The sequence below is a fragment of the Nilaparvata lugens genome, chromosome 5, assembly GCF_014356525.2.
Source record: "Nilaparvata lugens isolate BPH chromosome 5, ASM1435652v1, whole genome shotgun sequence".
Lineage (NCBI taxonomy): Eukaryota > Metazoa > Arthropoda > Insecta > Hemiptera > Delphacidae > Nilaparvata > Nilaparvata lugens.
In genome coordinates this window covers 1,157,627-1,183,637 of record NC_052508.1, presented here as the reverse complement: position 1 = coordinate 1,183,637, position 26,011 = coordinate 1,157,627, and the positions used below count along the sequence as shown (strand labels likewise).

The 26,011-nt window shown below is 34.7% G+C and overlaps 2 protein-coding genes across 2 annotated transcripts; one reads left to right on the top strand and one right to left on the bottom strand.

The window, feature by feature from the left end:
• Positions 1 to 2,892: 2,892 nt before the first annotated feature.
• LOC120351681 (aspartate--tRNA ligase, cytoplasmic-like) lies at positions 2,893 to 4,853 on the bottom strand. The gene is given in 3 exon segments (XM_039429640.1): positions 2,893 to 3,412; positions 3,415 to 3,516; positions 3,519 to 4,853. Coding segments are annotated over 3 exon segments (1,590 nt in total). The 5' UTR covers positions 4,720 to 4,853; the 3' UTR covers positions 2,893 to 3,125.
• A 4,885-nt stretch (positions 4,854 to 9,738) lies between these two features.
• LOC111061380 (phosphotriesterase-related protein) lies at positions 9,739 to 19,468 on the top strand. The gene is given in 8 exon segments (XM_039429641.1): positions 9,739 to 9,936; positions 10,654 to 10,883; positions 12,132 to 12,291; positions 12,924 to 13,114; positions 15,549 to 15,707; positions 16,591 to 16,755; positions 18,815 to 18,993; positions 18,996 to 19,468. Coding segments are annotated over 7 exon segments (1,056 nt in total). The 5' UTR covers positions 9,739 to 9,936; positions 10,654 to 10,855; the 3' UTR covers positions 19,170 to 19,468.
• The last annotated feature ends 6,543 nt before the right edge of the window (positions 19,469 to 26,011 follow it).

The window sequence follows — 26,011 nt, the reverse complement described above, 5'->3', positions numbered from 1 at the left end:
TTACTGTAATTTTGATTCTATTAATAAATATACTATTTAAAATCAGAATGTTCTTCAACTTACTTGACAACTGATCTACAAGAATAACATCTAATCAATTTCATTACTGTATTAAACAATAAAGTAGAATATTAAAGATATATCTTTCCTTAATTAATCTCTTCAAAATACTTCAATGTTCCAACAAGTCAAAAACTTTTATAACTATGAAAGTTCTTAACTCATACACAAAGTTCTTAACTGTTCATAACTGTATATTTAATCAATGGAAAAAATTTTAATTTATTGTAAAAAAATTTTATCCTTCCTCTGATCTAGAATTTACATTCCATTGCTAACTAGATCAAGGAAACAATATCGCTTTTCAGTACATCATTTTTTAAAAATTCGAAATTGTTTAGAAGTATAAATGGTAGACGTTATAGTACCTAGTCGCTTGAAAAGTGTAAATTATCAATAAATATATGTTGGATTGTTCAATATTTACTTGAAGCCTCATAACAACTGAATATTTTTCCATAAGGTTAGCGAAATATGATTTTGCCAAAATATGCAAACTTAAATAAATATATAAGTGTAGACCTACATACCTGGGAAAAATACCTACTTGGGGTCGCAGATCGCTCTCTGTATGGCTGGGCCCTTGGAGCAGCTGTCTCTATAGTTGTAGTATGGTGTAATGTGCACACAGTAGGTAGTGTCCAAGGTTCAAAACGGTCTCAGGATGATGTTCCAAAGGGTGTGGGAGCCTCCCAGATTCGGAAGGAGTCCACCTCCAATAAAACTTGTCAAATTTAGCACACACGCATACATCCATAGGCCTATATACACTCGCACACTAAGATCGCCCTGATGATTGCGAATCTCCGTTAGGGTGAAAATATACTGGAGCGGCAAAGGTAGCTTCAAGCTTGAAAATGTAAAAAAAACATTTCTTTAAATAGGTTAAAATATATCGCTCTCCTATGTGCGCCACTATTTAAAAACATGCATTCAACACTCTCAAACATTAGTCTACCTTCACCGCTCCACTAGGTCCTTAAAAGAATGCGACATAGAACATTATTTTATGATCAATATTTTTGACAAAATATAGAAAATTGAAATTGATTGTCTCATATAGCAAATATTATTTCAATTATTTCCTAATTATAACCTTCTGTGTTGTGGTAGATATTCAAATTGAATAGGGTGTCTCATGAAAGCAGATATTATTTGTTAATTATAACATTCTATGTTGTTGTGGTAGATGTTGAATGAAAACGACTTGATAATCAAATAACCGATTCATTGAAAGCATGTTTAGATACTGTTATAGTTTCAGCTGTTACATCATTATCAATATCCAGTATACTATCTGTATCACTGGTACAACAACATACTGATACTGTACTGTCAAAGACCTTAAAGATGCATAGACTCACATGCAGCGCTAGTGTCGTACTTGGAATTGAAATCCGCCATTGAGGGGGCAACCCATAAGATTATTACATACCAATGCCTTTGTGATCTATTGTATTACAAATATATATATAGATTTAATATCTCGTGCTAAAATACCCAAATGGCGGCCTTCAATTTCAAGTAGGAGCTATCATTGGGAAGGCATAGGCATTGTGGGTCTATATCTCTTTAAGGTCTTTGTGTACTGTATAACAATTTATTTATTAATTAAATTTCATATACTAGTTTCTGTTGTTGTTACACCATCATCAAACTCTAGCTATCTTAGAGAGTAACTATATGGAGTAGCACATAATACACACTTATATTACTCTGTTGTATATCCATACTTTTTCACTGTTGAAATTAAACTTGAATTTTAAAAAATACTTTTGAAGTGAAAATACACTTATTTTTGTAGTGACGATCATAGTCTGATGATGACCAACAACAGGTCGAAACGATCGTCACTACAAAAGTAAGTGTATTTTCACTTCAAAAGTGTTTTTTTTTTTTAAATTCAAGTTCACACTTATATTATTATAATAGTTTTCTCTGCTAGTATCTCAAACTTGTTTTAATGGACAATGAGTTTGAAAATATAAAGTTGTTTCCATGTGTGTTCTTTTTAACCAATTTCATCTATAATATAATGAAGGAAAGAAGCTTGCTACCCAGAATTGGCACCACTACTTCAGACATTACCTAAGAAGTCAAAATATAGTGGAGCAGCGAAGGTAGAGTATATCGGAGAAGGTAGTTGAGGGTGGATTCGATGCTGCTCCATTATTTTGACTCTTTTGAACACTCTCAGCTACCCTTTATGATACACTCTTTTTTGCTGCTCTATTATGTTTTGGCCCAAATAATAGGATATAATTATTATTATACAAGTACAAGACAATCTAATGGAAACATATTTATATTGATCAAAGTATTTGATGATTGAAACAAAGTAGGTACTTGTTCAAAATGAATGCTATAAATTATATTAATTCAATTTATATCCTGCAGTGATTTGCCACTTTTCCGTCTCTACCTCCTTCTATAATAGATAGCTGTGATTCAATTAATTCCGGTATATTCTGATCTGATATTAATTAATGAAGGTTTAATATAATACAGATGCTTGTTAATAATGATCAATTCTATCTCAAGTATATTCTATTCCAACAGAAGATATACATTTTGAATACGGTATTCAATAATAGATTTTGATATTTGAAATTGATATATTGAAAGTTAATTATATTTCTACACAGCTTACAAACGATTTGCCAACAGCGCGGAGTTGGAAAAGGATGAAGCTATCAGCTTTTTTAATGACACACAAGGTAGCAACTCAACGATAATCAGGTGCTGACTTTATGACATGCATCCCACTATAAAAGATAGATAGTAACCTTCAGACAGAATAGGATAAGGTAATTTGATAAAAACATAAATTAATTCAATAGTTATTTAATGATTCCAATCTTCAGACAAAATATGACCAGATTCAAAATTATTGTCATGAATTGATTGATCTGAATACCAATAAATGAAAAAATATTAATATAATTGAAACAAGTATTGATACTATTATTAATGATTATAGCTCTGAGAGAAAATAGGACAAATTTTAACAAGGTGGCTTCATTGGTATCAAATATGCAATCAATTTATTGACATAATGATCCAGATCACGGTGCAAGTCTCTTAGGATCTCTTGGGAACATGGACGTCTTCCTAATATTATCCAATCCTAGATACAGCATGACGACTCTTTCTAGGCCGATACCGCCCCCTGCATGGGGAGGACATCCGAACCTAAAAGCATCAACATAGGCCTTGATCTTCTCCAAATCGATGCCATGTTCACTAGCTCTCTGCGTCAGAAACTCGGCATCATGAATTCGCTGAGCTCCAGACATGATTTCTTCACCTCGCATGAACACATCGTATGAATTCGAATATTTCGGCCGGTAAAGTCAGGCATTGTGTAGAACGGACGAACAGCCAGCGGAAACTTATCCAACACATAGAAATCTGTGTCGTACTTAGCTTTGACGAGCCTTCCTAGTAACTTTTCATTGGTGTGCTTAAATCTTCCTCATCTCCGATGTCGATGCCTGCTTGTCGTAACATGTCGATTGCGGTAGGATAGGTTAGTATCAAGGCTGGTTGTAAGAAGCGAAATTGTTCGACAGGGTACTGACGACCTACAGCTGCTATTTCGCTGCTATACTCATCCCTTAATCCTTTAAAGATGGCTGTGAACATGTCGCAAATAGTGTGGAGAACCTCGTGATAGTCTCGTTTGAATGCCATTTCCAAATCCAAGCCAACAAATTCGGTGAGATGTCGATGAGTGTTGCTGTCTTCTGCCCGGAAAACGGCTCCAACTGTGAACACCTTGTCGAAATCAGCGGCGATCGCCATCTGTTTGTAGAGTTGGGGACTTTGAGCCAAGTAAGCCGATCCCTTGAAATAGGAGACTGTGAAAACATTGGCTCCACCTTCACTAGCAGCGCCAATTATTTTCGGTGTATGAATTTCAATGAAACCGGATGATGTTAAGACGTCTCTGAACAGTTTGCAAACTCCTGCCTCCAACCGGAAAATGGCCTGGTTTGCTGGTGTGCGCAAATCTAGTACGCGGTTGTCTAGTCTTGTGTCCTGACTGACACGAATATTCAACCCTTCCATTTCTTCCTCCTCATTTTCATCCTTGATGGGACGTGATGCATCTTCAATCAACAAAGGCAGCTGACTTTTAGCTGCGCTAACAACCCATGCCTCAACAATATGCAGTTCAATATCTTTTTGAGTGCAGGACTCGATTTTTGATTTTACCGAAACTACAGTTGCAAGCACATCAATAATTGACTCTTTTGTGATATTGGATACAAACTTGACCATACTTTTACTCACAACATCGTTAACAGCACATAATCCTTGAACGGTATCAAATTGTTGTCGGATAACTATGAAGCACTGCTTACCTTTAGCACGGCTAGTATGTAGACGGCCTCTTATCCTAACAGTTTTAACTTTGAGTTCAGGAGTAAGATCTTTCACATCGACATAGCTTTCAAGACCTGTCAGACTATCGGTAAAAGGAAGATTGCCGTATTTACCTGATGATATATCTTTTTCCTCGACAAGTGCGTCCTCTGCTGCTGATTTTCGTTCTTCTTTCTTGGATGCCTTGAGTGCATCTTTTGCCTCTTTCTTCTGCTGCTTTTTCGATTTGACTTGTGGATCTTCAGTTTGAACTTTATTCTCAACGCCCATCTTTGAAGTGTAGCACTATCAATAAATGTCTGAAAGTTGTAATTATATAAATCTAGATAAGATAAGAGTGGTACTATCTCAACATAACCTCAAATATCAATCTCGTGATTCGTGAAAGTGAAACGTAAAGAGCCATCTAAACCTTACGCAGCATGTTGATGCGCTTGCGCAGGTAACGTAACGTTCTTTGTGATGACGGTTACTGTGCACTGTGATCGGATTTTTCGAATGATATTGGGATATTGCCATTAAAAGCGATGCACAACCTACTCACCTTTTCTTCTTTCTTGAGAATATTATTCTAAATTTTCAACAATGTGATTCAAATCTTGTAAGTTGGAGCTTGCCGGGTCGGAATCAGCTGAGCGTTGTCATTAGTGGGTCGGTACTCGGTATGATAGGTTTTGATGTACTAAATAACCATGGACATCCTGAATGCTCAAATCGGAGAGCGCTCTTTCACATGAGTCAGATTCCTTTGATGACGTGTCACTTTAGCGAGGTCCACGTTATAATGGCAGTGGAGATAGATAGGAGACCAACGTTGCCGATCCTCGACTTGTCAATCCTTCTATAGATGGTAGCTGATACAGGTTTATTGATGTGATATTAACTGTTAATTCTCGTTTAAAATGATAAATTATATTTTATCAAGCAAGAAATTATATTTCTCAATAATCTCATAATTAGTTTTCATAATTATGATGAAATATTTTGTTAATTAGAGATTGGTTAGTATTTAGTATTTATTTAAATAGGTCCATAAAAAAGATCACTAAAGTGAAGCCCACTGGGACACGTCAAAAAAGTAAAAGAAAAACGACTGCCCGGAGGCAGAAATCAAATAAGAAAATAGGCACTCACCACACTGCTCTCCAACATAAAGAACTCACGGAGTGATTACAGAGGGTGATCCATCAGCAGGCTCCTCAGAGCCCCTCGAAACAGGCAGATCCCTGGCCAACAGAGGCAGCCTATTATAGAGGCTGATAGACATATGAGCCAGACCAGTCCGAGTTCTGCTCAGCCTCTGGTAGGGTAGATCCAGCCTGAGTCTACCCCTAGTCTCATATGGGTGGAAGCTCTGTCGGGTCACGAGCAACCCCACGTTTGCATGTGTTCTGCAAAGGTTATGAAGAACATAGAGGGAGAAGACGGTGAGTATCCTCTCTTTGATAAAAAGCGGGCGACAGATTAGCCATCTACCAGCCCCACAAATAATCCTCAGGGCCCCTCATCTGGAGACGAAGGACTCGGGCGACATCTGTGGCTCCACCCCAGAGGGGGAGACCATATAAAATCATGCTCTGAAAAAAGCCAAAATAGCACATTTTAAGATAATGAGGTGGCACACTGTATTTGAGACCTCTCAGCACAAAAACCACTTTGCTCAACCTGGCACAGACTGTCTCAATGTGCTCGCCCCATGAGAGCTTCCTGTCAAGGGTAAATCCTAACAGTTTGACAGGGGCAAAATTGTATTCGTTCCCATTTCTGAGACTGAACACAATAGACTGAGTTTTGTCTTCATTGAGGAGGGAGCGATTGGCAGAGAACCAGTCCGATGCAAATGCCCCAGTCTCCACCATAGCTGCCCTCAGTCCTTCCATTTCACGACCAGCATTGATGAAGGTGGTGTTGTCCGCATAACAGACAACACACCTGCCATCCACCTGAGCTATATCATTAACTGAAATAAGAAACAACAGAGGCCCCAGGACAGAGCCCTGAGGAACTCCACAGTCAACACAATCCCTGATCTCAGAGAGAACTTTATTAGCCAGCACCGCCTGTCTGCGACCCCCCAGGTAGGCCTGAATCAGTTTGAGAGGAGACAGTCCCACACCATAATGCCTAAGCTTGTCCAAGAGAATAGCATGATCCATTGTATCAAAGGCCTTGCTGAGATCTCACAAGGTGAGCCCAGCAAGTCCACGTGCCTCAAAGCAATCAAATATTTTGGAAAGCAGGAAATCTACTGCATCAGTGGTGGATCTATTCTTCCTGAAACCAAACTGGGTGGTCGCAAACAGGCCGCACTGGTCACAATGAGTAAGGAGTTGCTCAGCAATGAGGATTTCAAATATCTTCGATATAATAGGCAGGATGGAGATAAACCTATAGTTAGTAGGATCATGCCTATCACCCTTCTTGAAGACAGGCACTGTCTTAGAAATTTTCAGCTGAGAAGAAAATACAGACTGCTGGAAACACAGATTAATACAAGCAGTCAGGGGAGAAACAATAAGAGCTAATACATCCTTAATAGTAGCACTGGTCATACCATAAATGTCTCTACTAGCCGAGTTGCTCAAACAGTTCACAACTCAAGTGACATCATCACAAGTAATACGGCACCAGGTCAATAGCCAAAGAGCGGGGGGCCGAACCGAAGCCGAGAGCAGATCCGCCGCCACCATAGGGGAAGCTCGGATCCCCTCGCAGATACCGCGAATAGAGCTGGTCCATGCGTCATGAAGATCATCCACAGATACCGGAACAGCACCAGGAGCTGGAACACCTGCAGCGGCCTTGATGATACCCCAGGCAGCTTTGCACCTTTCGGGTGCCCGGTTAATCAGCTCAGAGTTGTAGCGCATCCTGGCCGCACAAGCAGCCCGCTGGTATGATCTCCTAAGTCCCATGTAGGTCTGTTTAGAGGACAGAAGTCAATCAGCCCAAAACCGCCCATACGCCATAAGAACCAGGTCTCTCAGGTCAAGAAGGTCGTCCGTAATCCACAGTGCACCACATTTACCAGGCCTTCCAGAGAGGAAACGTTTTAGTGGAAAGCAGTTGTTGAAGCCAGTCAGGAGTCTATCAAAAAACGCCATGAAATTGGGCTGTGCATCAGGATGATCCTTCAGAAAGCTCCAGTCAATCAGAGTCAGATAATGCAGAAAACGCTCGCGTCCACCCTGTGTGATGGGTCGCACCCAAGTGATTCTACATAGTTGAATGTAGTCTTGCACTCTTGAACAGAGCAAAGCGAGAAAGATATAGTGCTATCCACTTTGTTGAATTATAGACAAGGATAGAAATACCATTGCTAATCAAAACACTGTCATTATAACGTGGACCCCACTATAGGGCTTTATAAAGCCTTCTGACTATCGATACATTATTAACTATGATGTCACCGAATAAATCTGAATGAGAGGATATTTTTTCTCATGATGTGGCTATTATTAAATTCTGTGTGCCGCACACAACAGAGCTCTTGATTATTACATGGTTGGGCCGTAGAAGTCCAGACACTATTATGTGCTTTATATTGTAGCTCTGATCTTTTTAAAAATATTGTCTGGACACATAAGAGTCCTGAATCAATTTTTCATGAAAAAATTTCTTTTGCTAGATACAGAATGGCCCAAAAACCTCGTATTTTCGGTTAATTTTCAAGTTCTCGGTTATTTTCAAATTGTATAATCAGAGAGAAAAATCTGCTCCTGCCTTATTTTAGATTCTAGAATTCCAAATGAAATGAAATCATTCGGAACTCTCTATCTTCAATGAGCAATGAGTTACAATTTTTCAAAAATGAGTGAAATTTTAAGAAAAAATCAACTTTGATGAATTTTAGTTTTTGATCAACAATATCTTTCCATTGTTACAATCTGGATGTATAATTTAAAATCCCTCTGGGTGCAACTTTGTGCTATACAATCTGTTACCAGGAAGCACTCTATCTTATATAGATTACCATGCACACCTGACAACAATTCTCCATGTATTTTGAAAAACACACAAGTTTCAGCTTCAACAATCATAACCAACTCCATTGTCATCACATTGAGATTCCGCACAATGATATAAGTTCATAGCATCATGTTCTATGAGAGTCACCCACTTAATTTAGTGGTGATGAGTATACTTCAAGGATCAAAATTTCAAACACCCATAACTTTTGATACAATCATCGGATCTCATTGTACTACAGCTCATTCTTCTCGGATCGTCGAGGCAGTTCAAAATAATGCAAATAATAATAAGTCAAATGCGGCCCAAAAAAATGCATTTAACCAGTAGGCTTATTATTTTAATAGTATACAAAAAATGACCAATTTCTATGTTCAAAGCTATGTATCACGGTGGATCTCATGTTTGGACTGAGCTCTTTCAATAGCTCTAGCTCCTATCCAATTCAATGGAAAAAGAACCTTTCCCCCCCCCACATCATTCCCAGCGAGAATTTACCACATTGCCAATATGTGCGGCTGGGCTATCACTGAGATCAAGCCAGCTTCGTTTTGCCACAATTGTAAGCACTTAATTTGACATTAAATATGAGATACTCATGTTGTTTCCTGACTTCATAACTCCTCAAATAATACAACAACAATAGAATTAATTATGAAAATAAATTAATTATGTACGGAAATTGAGAATATGATAGGCAAATTATTAAAATATAACAAATAAATTATATCCTTCAAGTAAAAGTTTGGATTGATTCCAATGAAAACAATTTCATTGAGAATTCTATTTGACAGGATTCAGGAGTTCATTAAGATTAAAAGCAACAGAGAAATGAGAAGAAAACTTAAAAATTATTGTAAATTTTGAACCAAAAATGGAGGATTATGTATAATAGACCGGATGAGCATTAACGGATGAATGGATTCGGATTACGGTGACCGTTAACTGTAGGTAAGTACTCGTTCTATTAATTTGGTCGCGATGATCTATCTGCAGAGACTTTCAAACAGTGCGCAGGCTCATGCCCGCAAAAATCTTGAAATCCTCAAGAGAATTTGAATAAATTATTTTAGGAGCCACCTCCTGGTTTTTTGCTTTAATTACCTGCCAATTTGAATGACAGTAACAGCACTTTGGCACAGTTGTTGTTCAATAGCTCTCATCTAATTAAGACCTGCATACAATCTGCAGCTATGATGCGTTTTCTTTGATAATAGAGAACAAAATAAATTGGGTAACAATGCCAACGCAGCGCAGCCACTACAGTAAACTGAAAAGTACCGCGTTTGAATAGCTACTTGACCGTAAACTTTCATTTTTGTCCTATCACACTTGCGACTTGTCAGTCTTTCAAGTGAGTTAGTGATAAGAGTTTAAAACGTTTCTTGCTTGACAAGTTTCATTGAATGTATCGATCATTATGTTTTTCAAACATTGCTAAAAATATTTATCATTGTGAAGGTTCGAGCGTATAAGTGAACTTATATTTATTTGAATAAAATAGTAAAAGGACGATAGGTGAGTCACGTATTAAGAATAATCACCATATACTTACCCTAGTAGATTGCATGACTTTCTTTTATGATGTAGTGGTGCAATCATGCCATGTAATAAAACGATTAACGGAATGCAGATAAAATTTGTGAATAAATTATGTTTAGTTGGAAAAAAACGTACAGAGTTTTCTATTATCTCGATACAGTAGGCTTTTATGGTAGCGATAGACTAGCCTTTAAAAGTTGGGTTCCTACTTTTGAGTAGAAACATTATGATGATAAAATGTTTACTTGAATTATTTATGATAGAAACTTGTAATTTGATAAAAACATCAAACAATTTAATAAAAAGAAAAGTTTCTCTTGATATGGTAGTCGTTTTTCATTCAATAAAAATTCTCGTTAATTTTTATTTAGGATTATAAGGTACCGCGGTAGTTGTCATTGACAATTTTTCTGTAACATTTTGGTAAGCACTAAAAATGTAATGATCTTTTGATTTCCAGGTCAAACTTTTTATCATTATTATATCATTTTTCGTTATTATATTCTACACAATATTTTTCAATCAAACCAGTGAGAGAGTTTCTTATTTTTACTGTCAAGTTTATTGTCTGATATACAGAGTTGGTGAATTCTATGACATAATATGTTGATTGATTGAAGCAATCGATATTTCCAATTAAAGTACAGTATAGTTTATTTTTTATCCTCAACCATTAATATTTTTCAATTTCAGAATATTGCGAGTGCTAGCTTCTCAAGTAATCTGTGGAAGGCAAGCAATATACCTATATATGAAGAGCAGAGCCACATTGAAAAATGTTATTCTTATGAATGCTATTTTTTTCTCTGATATTATTTTATTCATCAACTATTATTGGAAAAAACAGCATCTACTGCTATTTTTTCCCATCTGAAATAATCGAAAGAACTTCAACATGTCCAGCAATAGCAACGTTAATACAGGTGAATAAATAATAATATAGGTATTTCTGAAAATATATCTTATAGTTGTCAAATTTGATGCTTAAATTCTTCAAATATCTCATTAAAATTATATACAAAACTTAAAAAAGGTACTGTGTAAAGTAATTCTTATTGAACAGAAATTCAAACTTATAAAGTATTTTCTGGCACTCTTCAATCACTTTGATAGAATTTGATGTGACTGCATCCATGAATTCCATATACGTCTCTACCTCACATGAGCATCTTCATAAGATAAAGGCAAAGTGTACTATTCATTGAGGCCAAGGATAGTTCAGTTGAAAAATGTATTGATTCCATCAAGCTCGTCACTGAATACCCCAAGAAGAGTCATCAATCTTTTTGTAATATTCTATCAAAATCTAATCAATACTATATACATTATTGTGCATGAAGTCTTGTAAAGGCTATATCCACTATCTATAAGTTAATATATATACAGAGTGAGTTATATGTATGGGAACACTCAATAAGCTGGAGACTGCTGTAGATATAATACTGTTATATAGCTTAAAGCTGCGTTTACACCAAAGCTATTAACAAAATGTTAATAATTTAATCCTTATAGATTCTATTAGATTGAACATAATAATTATCATACACATGATGAACATAAGTGTTTGTCAAGTTCCGTTCAATCTAATAGAATCAATAAGGATTAAGTTATTAACATTTTGTTAATAACTTTGGTGTAAACGAGGCTTAATTTTCAGGATAAGTTATTGGTCGAATACTCTACATTTTGACGTACAACTGAATTTCAAACCCTCATGAGGGGGTGGCTTAGGGATTGTAACTCAAATATTTTAATGTAAACACCCATTGTGTGGTACATAATTTTCAAGGCCTTTTCATTCATTTATGAACTTTGTTATTAATAATGATTAAATTTTGTAGTTATGTTCGTTTATATGAATTATACAGTAATTTATTACCAGCAAGTTGACTAGAATGTAGATGAATTTTTTAAGATCCGTTACCAGGGTTTGGTTTGAAATTTATTTGCTGTTAATTGAATTGAAAACAAAAAATATAGTACCTAAGTAATTGCTTGATATGAGCTACGGTACTTTATTATAGAATTACATTAGCTTATCCACTATATTTTTTCAAATTGAACAATCTCAAAATAAATCTACTAATATACACCATATTTTCCTATACTACAATTTTTCAAATATATATAGCTGTAAATTCTTGAATAAATTATTTGATTTATTTTTGCAGTTCTTGGGAAAGTTTCTGTTCACAAGTTGGGAAGAACGCTAACTCATGAACATGTGACACTCAGTTTTGATAAATTTTTCTCCCCACCGCCAAGACATCTAGAATCCTATTTAAGTGGAGGTATTTCGCTCGAGAATGTTGGAATTGTAAGACAATATCCGTGAGTAATTACCTAATTTGTTTGCTGGAAAAATCATAAATAATAGTTAATTGAAATAATATGGAGTCAATTGTATAAATAATTAATATAGGCTACGATATTCATCATTTTTGTGAATAAGAGTACCATGACCATTCAAATCCATACATGAACGAATGTCTGAAATTTCTATTTTTAACAACAAACTCTTGGATTCATAATAAAATATACAACTACAAAAACTGAAGGTTGGGTCCAGATTCAAGCCCACAAATGAATAACAAGTAAATGCTCTCACCCTTGAGAATGTAGTTATTCATTAACTCTAAAATAAAAGATTCATTGTCTTTTAAAATGTGATGATGATGATGATGATGATGATGATGATGATTATGATTCTGCGATTTTTTAAAAAATCATCTTATATGAGAAATGTTCAGCTCTGAATCTTCTTAGCTTCGAATGACTCTTATAAGAGTATGAGTTATTATTATTCTGCAGAAGTTAAGTCTCTGTGACGTACATCAAAGGTGCTTTAGAGAACCCTCAACTTGTCCATACTAATCAATAAATAATATTATTATTTTGTTGAAAGTTTATGTTGTATTATATTTTAAAATTGTACAAATTCATTCAATTTGACTCACTTCCAGATACAGCTGCAAGTACAATTTAGAGTTCAGGGGACCTGAAGTCGACGAAGCTGTAATTGAGGATCTAAGGTTTTTTAAGAAATGTGGTGGTGGAACCATAATTGAGAATACAACTTATGGCCTGAACAGAAACATTCCTTTGATGCTTAAAGCAAGCAAAGAGACTGGAGTCAATATAATTCTCGGCACAGGTCATTTGAATTATTTTAGTCACTCAAAATCATAACAATCGAACTATTACTTACTTAATAATACTTACAACAACACGATAGATAATTTGAATTGAAGTGGAAAATTCCTGTTTGCCAATATTTATGCCATTGATGAGTGGATAAAATTTTATTTTTACTAGAGTGTAATGAATTTTTAATTTACATAGTAGTATATTCATTTCATGCTTTACAACTATTCCTTGAATTGTAAAATAATTAATTAATTCCAGAAATTGATTCATTTTCTTTAATGCATAATAATTATAGCCTAAACATAATACGTTTTTTCAAATCTTCATTTCAATTTCAAATTCGTCATTTCATGAAAATTAATATAGAGTAATCAGAGAAAGCTAGACCAGCAGTTAAAAAATTATTCAAATTGAAACAAATTGTACTATACTTCATCCATTATTGCATGTTATTGTAATGCAATAATAATAGGCCTAATTGCATGTTATTCCATTTTTGTAATATGAACAGTAGTGTCAACAAATAATAAGAATAATTTACAATAATCGTCTTAGGAATTCTCTAAACGAGTACGGAAATACTGATCGATATTAAATATTTATTCAATTATTCATTTTTTAAAACTGCACATCCTTCAAGTAGATTATGAAGAGAATTGGGCCCAGAATGAACCCTTGAGGCTGTGGTACATCACTTTTGTAACCCTTATAAGATCATACCAGAAGACTTCAATTCTGTCCTTATTATTATTAACGTATGGCTTTCAATGGTGGGGAGACCCAAGGGTAGTTCGTTTCACCTTGAATTGATTCTACTTCTCACTGTCACATACCGTATACTGTCTTCTACCCGAAATATATCGCAGTGCAGATATCTATAACTCACTCCACATGAGTGCAGTTCAGTTGAGTCCATTTAAATTGTTGATGTGCGGCGACCCCAGTATCGACATGCTTAATAACCCATTAGAAACTATTGAACACTTGAGACATTAAAAATTGCTGATGAGTATTGGCCCAACTGTCAATGATATTACAGATTATTACTGGAAACCATGATGTCGTTCCTCATCAATCAAATTGAATTCAATCAATTCAATCATCACAATCAATTTCTTTTTCATTGCTTTCTTTAATATTTTAGACATGAAAAGAGTGATGGACCTGATATCGGTCTGAACTTGTTCTTGTCTCCTTTCTTGTAAATAAGAGCTACTTTTGTAATTTTCAAAAGCGCAGGGCAGATTCCAGAGACAAATGAAGGATTGACAATGAAGAATGGACTAAAAAATGTATTTAAAAATATGGTAGTTTTTTGAATGCTGATTATTATTTTTGTGGATTGTATGTAGAAGTATGAGGATGAACGACCTATTTTGAACAAATATTTCAATTCACCAAATAGGCTAACTAATGGCCGGTTGCAGAGTCGTCACATAACTTTATTGGCTCGTATTTAGCCTATGTGCATCCACATAAACACAATTTGCGTTGCACAGACGCCACACAGCTATGTGGGATGGTAAACTAAAAGTGCTCAACTAAATTCCTTCTCAGGCGTTGCATAGTCGTCTGATAACATTAATGAGCATCTACATAAATGAGCTAAAATCATCCTTTTAAACTATGGGTCCGAAGTCGTGCTGTTAAAATCTAAATGCATGGTTTTAAGCATGCCTTGTAGGGTTGTGTTATTGTTATGAAGATGTTTGTTTCAGCAAAATTTTCATCAAAGTGATATTTTATAGGCACGCTATAGGCCAGGTTGCATAAAGGCCTGTTCAATTTTAACCGTGATTTAATGCCATGAGAGCTAAATAAGGGAAGCCTTCTTTTTAAAAAAGCCTTCTCTGATTGGTTTCTGTGGCATTTAATCATGATTAAAATTTAACCTGCTTTTCCACAACCTGGCTTCTGACTTTTGAGCTGCTTTTACACCAAAGTTATTAACAAAATGTTAATAACTTGAACTTTATAGATTCTATCAGACTGAAAAAAACTTATTATACACATGATGAACATATGTGTTTGTCAAGTTCCGTTCAATCCAATAGAATCTATAAGGATTAAGTTATTAACATTTGTTGATAACTTTGGTGTAAACGCAGCTTTAAAAGGTTCCAAATTACAAGTTGTTTTACAAAAATATGAATTCCAATTTATCCCTTGTGCGCTCACTGTTGCAGTGTGCACAAAGCCTAGATAGCTAATTTCAATAACTATCAAAATAGATTAATTCACAATTATTATTGAATGTACAATTCTTACTTGATTCTACTCGTATAATCATTGAATATTATACTTGTGATTTTCACTTTCAACGCTATTCAGCTGTTTATTATAGTGGAATACCTATGTTATTAAATTAATAATTCTCAAATTACTCTTACAACATTCCTTCCAATGTTTTAGAGATTTTTTAAAAGCATTCTTTTTCGCAGGGTATTATGTGAGTGGAGTTCAAGGCAGATCAGCGTTAAGTAAAAGCTCAGAAGAAATGTACAACTATATGAAAGCCGAATTGCTTGATGGATGTTTAGGATTTCCTGATGTCAAGTGTGGTATGATTGCGGAGCAAGCCAGCTCTTGGCCAATAGATGGTAATAGCCTATCATATTATAATATATACAATCACTACATATTACATAATTATTATTCAACTAATTCTCTGAGGGTGATGATGAAGCCAATAATATCACATCATTTTATGTAAATTAGAATTGGAACCGTATTGGGCTTGAGCCTGTGGTACTTTTCTGTAAGTTGTGTAAAAATGTAGAATGATTGGATAAATAAATAAATAAACGTTGTAACTTTGTATCATATGACCACTGGTTGTAACAGTTATTTTCGTAAGGTCTTATATTAACTAGATTGATTGATTCATTCTTTTATTGTAAAAAGACACTATAATCATAATACAATTATTACATTGGAGGAAAAACTAGGCTGAGCCTGTACTATTACTATATATCTACATTGCTTCCAATAGGTCATTATTGATGCGGACAATTACAGTCCTTTTCAGAGCATTGTTTCTGCTTAATACTTTCTTAATTTATTATATTATATTGTACAAGTACAATAGCCTACACTATTGATGCTATCGACATATTGTAATGCTTAGGGTTGAAGATGATGATGATGATGATGATGATGATGATGATAAAATATGAATGCTAATATTTATATAAGTGCTAACTTCCTGTTATACACTATTAATTGATGCAGTTGATATACTTGAACGATTGTAGTGCTACCGTTAGGAGCAAGTAGCAGAGTGTTATGATCGTTATAGGAGGGTTTCAAGCCAAGATCTAATAGTATCTAATAATATGCTATCGTAAGCTGCTATATGATGGATGAGACTGGAGACAATAATTGTTTTAATAAATAATAAATAATTCATGATGCTTTTTGATTGTAGTGAATGACTATAAAAGATGAATTTACCTCCAGTTGTGAATCAATCAATTGTTGTAGATTTTGAGAAGCGAGCGATTGAGAGTGCAGCCCAAGTGCAGTCGGAGGTGAACTGTGCGGTGAGCTTCCACCCAGGCCGTGACCAGCAGGCTCCCTTCGAGATACTGCGCATATTTCAGGAAGCCGGAGGCAAGGCTAGCAGAACTGTCATGTCGCATCTTGATAGTGAGTAAATTAACAACAATTCACATACCGTAATCTATTGGAAGGAGCTGAATATAAATTGATAAGAATAATATACAAGTGAACCCCGCTGAGTTGAAGATCTCGCTCATGAACTGTTTCATTGATCTTTGGAATCCCCCTACCACTCTCTCTCTCTGTCATGCTCTGTGCTTCCTGCATAAGATATTGAAAACTAAAACCCCTAAGTATCTGGCAGTGGAGTACCGTTACTTGGGTGATTTTGTCGTGCAGGAACGCGGCATGGATCCCATCTGCTGGCTGTCCCAACACATAGGATTGTTATGTACAATAAATCGTTCCTTGTGACAGCCTGTAGTTTGTGGAATTCTTTGCCTGCCGAGCTAAGGTTAGTTGAGGGACATCATCGGTTTGGCGCGACTGTCTTGCGGTGGATCAGAGGTGATGGACTCGGCTGGAATGCTCCCTAACTCGTAACTTACGTGTGTGTGTGTGTGTGTGTGTGTGTGTGTGTGTGTGTGTGTGTGTGTGTGTTCTTCTCTTTCTTCCTTCTCTTTCTTTTTTCCTTCTTCCCTTACTTCTACCAGATTAATCTATGGATTCGGACTGAATATTCTCCACTCGTCCACTGTATTTACTTTTCTCTTCTTTCTTTTGCATAATCTCCTTCATCGAATTTTAACTCGGAAGAAATTCCAGTTTTCTTTTTAGTTTGAAAGAGTTTCCTTTTTACTTTCCTTGCCCTATCCATGGGTAAGGAAAGTATTGCTTTCCAAAAAAAATCAAGGTACCCAAATTTCTAAAACTCTATACGTTTCAAAGCTTCTTTCTCAAAAACGGCTCCAACGATTTTGATCAAATTTATACCTAAAATAGTCATTGATAAGCTCTATCAACTGCCATAAGTCCCATATCTGTAGAAATTTCAGGAGCTCCGCCCCATCTATGCAAAGTTTGATTTTAGATTCCCAATTATCAGGCTTCAGATACAATTTAAACAGAAAATTTTAAGTGGAAAAGATTGCGCATGAAAATCTCTACAATTGATGTTCAGTAACATTTTCACCTAAAATTGAAAATAAGCTCGAAATTCGAGAAAATATGATTATTCAATTGCAAACTGTTGGCAACTGTTAATTCTATTATATCATTCACTATGAAGAGATAGCAGACCACGTGTGTCTCCAGCGTTATTGTCCTGTCACCAGCTGGCTCAGATCTTTGAATAGTAGACTTGAGATGCGCGTGAACACTAGCATCGGGTGATCAATTTTTTTAACGGCAAGGAAAGTTGTGTGAGTGCGCAACACCACATTTTTTATTTTTTTCTCGTTGTTAATTTTTTAAAAAGTTTTCTTTAAATTTAATTTATGGTTTTATGATGTTTGTCTTAGTTGTAACTTGTAACTTAGAATTGTATGGAGGGTCAGGTGTAAGAGAGGGCCGGCTACTCCCTAACTTCGCCCTCCTAGGTTTTCAATAAACGCAGCAATTCAATTAAATTCAATTTTCACTACAATGGCGGTACAGCCTAAATTGGGCTCTGGCCTCAACCAAACTACACCTCCATCCACCTCTGTCTAACGACGCTCTCTTCCATCCTCTTACACGCAACATTTCATTAGCATCCTTTCGCGCCCTCTCCCATCGCTCTCTTGGTCTACCAACAGGTCGTCAGGTCTCCCTCCACGCTGACTAACAAACACTTTTTGACACTCGTCCTTGAGGCATTCTTTGTACATGCCCTGCCCATTGGAGGCGCTTCAATTTTATGTGGGACGATAGTTGGGGCTCTTCATGAATCTCTATTAATTCAGCATTCGCCATTGTCCATCCTCGCAAACCGGTCCATAGATTCTTCTTAGGATTTTCAAACCAAGATACCTGCTGTTCTTGCTGTAATAGTCCAAGCTTCTCTACCGTAGCAAAATCTCTGGAATCCACAACTCTTAATTTTACAGAGTGGTGAGAATCATTATGGAAACAGCTAAATATTTCTTTTATAACAGTAGGTTCCATATTTTAACTGAAAAAAGTACTTTCTGTTTACAAAAATACAAACCAAAAATAACTTTTTCAGGGACGCTATTAACAGAGGAGTCGCTATTGGAGTATGCGGCACAAGGAGGTTACTGTCAGTTTGATCTGTTCGGGACGGAATGCTCACTTTACCAACTGAATCCATCCGTCGACATGCGGTCTGATGCACAGAGAATCGATCAAATTATTACCAACTTTATAATGCAAGGAAATGATTCTTGATATTGGGAAACTTCTCAATAATATGGTTCATACATTTTCAGATGAAATTCGGAGGCCATGGATTTTCACATCTACTGACCAGTGTGGTGCCAAAAATGCTTGTGAAAGGTATATCACAACGACAAATCGACAAGATTCTCATGGATAATCCGGCCTCTATGCTGTGTGGCTGACAAACAAAGGACCAAGTAGGCTACTTCTATGACATTCACATTCATTTTGAACTGTTATTGTATCGATTGAATAGGAAGCATTGATGATTTTAATAGAAAATACTGATAGCTTAAAGTGAAACTCACTGTATAAAATTGACAACATATACAATAAAGTGAAAAATACTATACGTGATAATAGGGATGTTACCAAGTCAACAAATCCACAGATAGAAAACGGACAACTTCATTTGATTCATTATCTGAATGGGAAATACTTTCAAAATAGAATAATGAAATTTCACTTTTTGTGTGATTGATTTCACTTTTTGTGAGAAGTTGATATTGTGGTAATTATACATATTGAATGAAAAAGACTAAGAAATTGTCAAAAAAACACTGATTTATTGATACTTAGAAAGACCGGTTTCGGTTATTACACCATTGTCAATCTCTGATAAACAATCTTCTTCTCTATACTTATAAAAGGCTAAGCCCCGACAGACTGTAATCACACCACAGCCCAAACTAATGAGCCTAAAAACTTGAAATTTTGCACGATTGTTTATGGTAGCCTGAAAACATCCACTAAGAAAGGATTTCCGGAAATTTGCCCCCCTGAGGGAGCTGGGCCCCCGCAAAATTTTGTACTTTTTAACCGCTCATTGCACAGCAAAGTCATGAGGAACTTTTTTGTTCAGCTACGAAAAAAAATGAGATCTATGCAGAAAAATTTCGATCAGGAGCACAGGGGGGTCCAGGAGAGAGCATTTTTCGAAAATTTCTATGTAAAATCACACTACAGCTCAAACTAATTGTCCTACAGACTTGAAACTTTGCACAAATATTCTTCAAACATGCTAGACGCGCACTAAGAACGGATTTTGAGATATTTTGCCTCTAAGGGTTTCAAAGGATGAAAAAGGATCCTATAAGTAAGGTTATGAACATGAAAAGGTGAGTGCCATATGGAAATGAGATAATTTATTTATTGACTTGTGATATTCTAACATAATGTTGTAATCATTGGAAATAACGAAATAATATAATAAATTCAAAAAAGAACATCTGTTCTATTATTTCTTTCTACCAGATTCCACTCAACCTCATAATATTGTTCTGATAATTGATAAATATATTTATAATATTATTATTATTGATATAATAAAAGTATTGTTTAAATAATTAATTATTATCATTAATATAATAATAGTATTGTTTTGGTAATCATAAATATTTTTATTTTCACAAACTTTGTATAATTTATAATGGTGAATGTGAAACAGCTGCATGAAAGAAATTATCTCAAAAACATATGTTTAGGAAAACCATAGTTTTGAACTTCGTTTTCCTGATGCAATGTATAAGACTACACGTGGCATGTATGATTAATTTTTCAGCTAGAACAGTTTTTTGAGACTGCTAAATAAACGTCTACAGTTTTATCAATGCTGTATCGGCAATATGAAAACGCATGCAGTTAATATGTCTTTAAATGAAGGTGTTGATATCTACATGATTATTATTCTCTACCATTTCTATTTAATTAAAATTTCAAAATTATTCAAGCCTTGAATGATACACTGTACAGACTATTGTGTTTGAGACACTTCTGGCGCTATCATAGTTTCACCACTATTCTGTTCCACAGTCCTATCTCTTGCAGTCGTTAACTATATCTATAATAATTATATAAAGTAGAGAGCTGGCTTATGCACGTACGGGATAGGAAAATTATGTTTGACACATCATCACGTCTGAACTACAGGACTAATTAACTTGAAATTTTGCTTATAGATTCTTAATTAACCAAGGATGGTTATAGGCCTATTCTCAATTCTTCAAAATTTCATAACGTCAAGTTTTCATTTTGTCAAGTTATAAAATGGATCCTTGCGAAGCACGGGTTCTTGCTAGTGTTTATATAATATACATTGTCAATGTTCAATAAATCTGTGGTTTTTTGACAATTTCTTAGTCTTTTTCATTCAATAGAATATGAAATCCTATAAGTGTCTATAGGAGCTGATAAGGTAAGCATTTTTCAACAAGAAGTAAATTCTAAGCTTTACCAGGGTTTAAAAAGGTGATTATCAATCTATTGAATGATAAAATTTCGAATCATCAAATGCACAAATATAAATAAATGAAGTAAATTTAACAACCAAATAAAGAAAATAACTACATAAGAGTAGAAGATGGAGATATGTATGGACAATATGCATTTTAAATTTCAAGTACATTTGGAAAATTGTTAATCCTCTATAGATGTAATTATTATATTGACTGTATATTTGTATAAAATAAAGCTTATGTACCTACAAGAATATTTTATTTTTTCACAGCACCTCATGAATTGATCGAATTTAAAAATCGAAAATTACTGCTACTAATACAGAACCAATTTGTTCATGCAAAATTTCCTTGTGCTAGGTACAGAGTGGCCCAAAAACCACGTATCTTCTGTTAATTTCCAAGTTTTCAGCTTTTTTCGCCTAATCCAGTAATGGGACAGAACAATTTTAAAAATTCTGAATAGAATGAGATCATCCGGAACTGTCAATCTCCAATGTTTACAGAGCTATGATGGTACAAAAAAAAAATAACTTTGATGAATTTTAGTTTTTGATCAACAATATTCAAAATTTTTTCAAATTCAAATTTATTTCTCAAAAAACATACACAATTATAATAATCTAATATTATAACATATAAAAATAATACAAGAAAAATACTATTAAATATTAAAATGATTCCAAAACTGCAGTATATTATTTTTTTATGTCCATCTATGTTTAAGGAGTAGCCTACAAGGTAAAACCTGTGCGACCTGTGTAGACCTAAGTTGCAGTAATATATTATTCAATATAAACTAAGAAATTGAACCAAAAAAGAACAAAGATTAGTGGAACTTACACACAAATATAAGTTTGTAGATTAAATTAGATAAAAGTTAGTAAAACACAATAATATTATTCTATGATAAAAAAAAACAAAACATAAAAACAAGAAGAAACAGTTGGTGCTTAGAAGATTTTTTCTTCAGTTTTATTTGATCTTATCCATTCCTCAATCTTGCAATTCAGTTTTTTGCTCCGGCTTGTATTGGCAACAAAATGAGTAGGAACAAGATTTATTATCCTCTGTGATAAGTAAGTGAATTGTCTTCTACATACATTCAAATCCATCCTCTCTTGATGGAATGTTTCTCTAATAGGACGTAAATTTAAATTCAAGTTTCTTTCACGAAGAAGAATTTATTTTTATTCTTCTTAATATATATTATCAAATTTTTATGTACAGCTGTCGAACAGTTAGTACTTTGAATTCATTGAAAAGATCGCTTGTAGGATAAAGTCTGGGTTTGCCTAGAATTGTTTTAATAATATATTTTTGAATTATGAAAAGTTTTTCAAAATGTGTGTTCAAGGCTCCACCCCAAGCTCTTATTCCATATTGTAAGACAGCTTGTGCATAAGAGAAGTAGATTAATCGGGCTATTTTCAAGTTATTTAGTTCTCTAATTTGATGAAATTTCTATATTAGAAATTTTATTTTTAAACACATGCTGTTTATATGAATATTCCATCTCAGATAAGGATCCAACAGTATTCCCAGGTATTTTACTCGGTCCTTTTTTCGAATTTCAGGACAAAAGCAGTGATTTGTTGATTGTTGACAATTGCAGTTTACTTGGTGTATTTTAATACTTTCTATTTCATGAGGTTGTGTTGGGCATTGGGTGAGAAAGTCATGAATACGCTTTTAGAAGCATTTAAAGTAAGCAGATGTTCATCGAGCCAAGATTGTGCTACTCTTAGACCATTTTCTGCGCTAAGGCGCACGTCCTCCCAGGAATTGCCAGTGAAAGTGAGAGCGGTATCATCAGCAAAGGATACGATTGAGCAGTTCCCAATGTCAACTTTAAGAAAATCATTAATATAAATTTGGAAAAGTATTGGTGATAAAACAGTGCCTTGAGGCAGACCATATTCAGTAAGTTTTTATTACTTGATAAAGTATTCAGCGTAAGTAGTTGATACCGTTCAGTTGGATAACTATTGAATAGTTTGAGAGGTGAGCCTCTGATTCCAAGGTGTTCCATCTTCTCTAATAATCTTGACTGGGATACAGTGTCAAAAGCTTTTGCCAAGTCTAAGAAAGTTGTTAAAGTTTTCTTTTTACTGTTGAAGTTTTCAATTATTCTTTCCAAAAAGTCGGATATTGCATCTTCTGATGATATGCCACTCTTAAATCCATACTGATTTCTGTTGATAATTCTATGTTTATTCAAATAACTTACTAGTCTCTTCTTTATAATTTCCTCCATTATTTTAGCTGAATTATTTATTAAACTTATTGGGCGATAATTTGAGGGGTTTGATTTATCACCTGATTTATAAAGAGGAACAACTTTAGCAACTTTAAATAGTTAGGAAAATAACCTACCAAAAAACATTTATTTATTATCATTTTAAGAGGCTCTACAATATAGGAAGCTATTTTTTCAGACAGGCAGAACTCAAATTGTCTACTCCAGGAGAAGAGTTACTTCTGAGAGAATTGATTGTGTCTATTATTCATCATTGTTTGTATCAGCAAATAAAATGAATTGAATGAGGGGATTGACGAATCGGCATGAGTACGTTGTCTAGGTCTGTTATTTATTATTTTATTAGCATATAATTGCCCTACATGCGTGAAATGGTGTTTAGAACTTCGGGATCTATATTGGGTACTTTTTTATCTCGTTTTATTCAATAGATCATTGATACTCCCATGTCTTTTCGAATTGCCTCTGCTTTGGAGTAGTATATTATTATAGTAGCCATACTTCGATTTTTTTATCATGTTGTTTATGTGTTTCTGTAGTTTTTTATATAGTGATTTGAGAAAGTTGTTTGAGGCTGTTTTTTTACTTTCCTTGCCTATTACCATAGGTAAGGAAGTATTGCTTCCAAAAAAACTAAGGTACACCTAATTCATGTTTTCTATACGTTTCAAGGTCCCCTGAGTCCAAAACATGATTTTGGGTGTTGGTCTGTGGTGTGTATGTGTGTATGTGTGTGTTGTGTTTTATGTCTGTACACGATAACTCCATTCCTAATTAACCGATTGACTTGAAATTTTAAACTTAAGGTCCTTATACCATGAGGATCCGACAATAAGAAATTCAATAAAATTCAATCAAGATGGCGGAAAAAATGGCGGATAATTACTAAAAAACCATTTTTTTTCACGTTTTTCTCGAAAACGGCTCTAACGATTTTCTTCAAATTCATATCATGGATAGCTATTATAAGTCCTATAAACTGACATGAGTCTCATTTCTGAGAAATTTCAGGAGCTCCGTAATATTCTTGAGAAAAATGGCGGATAATGACTAAAAATACATGTTTTTCACGGTTTTCTCGAAAACGGCTCCAATGATTTCCTTCAAATTTATACCATGGATAGCTATTTATAAGAACTATCAACTGGCATGAGTCTCATTTCTGGGAAAGTTGCAGGAGCTCCGTAATATTCTTGAGAAAAATGGCGGATAATGACTTAAAATCCATGTTTTTCACGGTTTTCTCGAAAACGGCTTTAACGATTTTCTTCAAATTCATACCATGGATAGATATTCATAAGCACTATCAACTGGCATGAGTCTCTCTTCTGGGAAAATTCCATGAGCTCCGTATATTCTTGAGAAAAATGGCGGATAATGACTAAAAAACCATGTTTTTCCACGGTTTTCTCGAAAACGGCTCTAACGATTTTCTTCAATTTATACCATGGATAGCTATCATATGTTCTATCAAATGACATGAGTTTTTTCTGGGAAAGTTGCAGGAGCTCCGTAATATTCTTGAGAAAAATGGCGGATAATTACTAAAAAACCATATTTTTCACGATTTTCTCAAAAATAACTTGACCGATTTTTTTCAAATTCATACCCTGTATAGTTATTTATGAGCTCTATCAACTGGCATGAGTCTCCTTTCTGGGAAACCAATGGGGGGTCCACCCCATCCTGGGGAAAGGACTTAGTAACCTCCTTCTCGTGCATGAGGTAGGTAGGTAGCGCAGTCATAAAAAGAACACATAGTCGAGATATTCATGTGTAGAACAGCTGTTTTGACGAATTTAAAAAAATGACGACTGAAAAACTCATCGAATTTCACAATTCACACAAAGAAAAAGTACTCTGAACCATTATCTATACACATCACTTACAGAAGTCTGATCTTAGTTTCAAATATGAGCAAGGAAAGTTGTGTGGAGTGTACCACACCAGATTTTTTAATTTCTGATGCATTTTATCTCGTTTTCTTATTGACGTTATTAATCCTGCAGTTATCCAAGGCTTGAGAGGCTTTAGTTTGTGTGGTACATTTTTTTGGTTTGCATTTCCAATCTCAGTGGATAATGCATCAACGAATAATTCAACAGCATTTTCAATATTCAAATCAAGTTGTGAGCAACCTCGGACCAATTGTACTTCTTAAGATTATTTATCAAATCATGTAGTTTATATAGATTTTCTAGTGTTAACACTTGGTTCAGTTCTACCAGTATTTTCTCCAAGACCAATGTTTATACAAGTTAGATAGTGGTCAGTAATACTTGTTTCATTATTGATCCAATAATAGACTCACAAACATCATTTGTTTTCTGTAAAATTATGTGATCAATACATATTGGATCCGTTTATTTCTCGAGTAGGTTTATTAATGTAAGATTTAAAACCATTGATGACAAAAGATTGAAATATTCATTAACAAAGTTTGTGTTTCTGTTTATATCTATTTTTGTATCACCGATGATTATTATGTTTTGACTATTTTCATGTTTCAAGTAATCAATGCAATCATTCA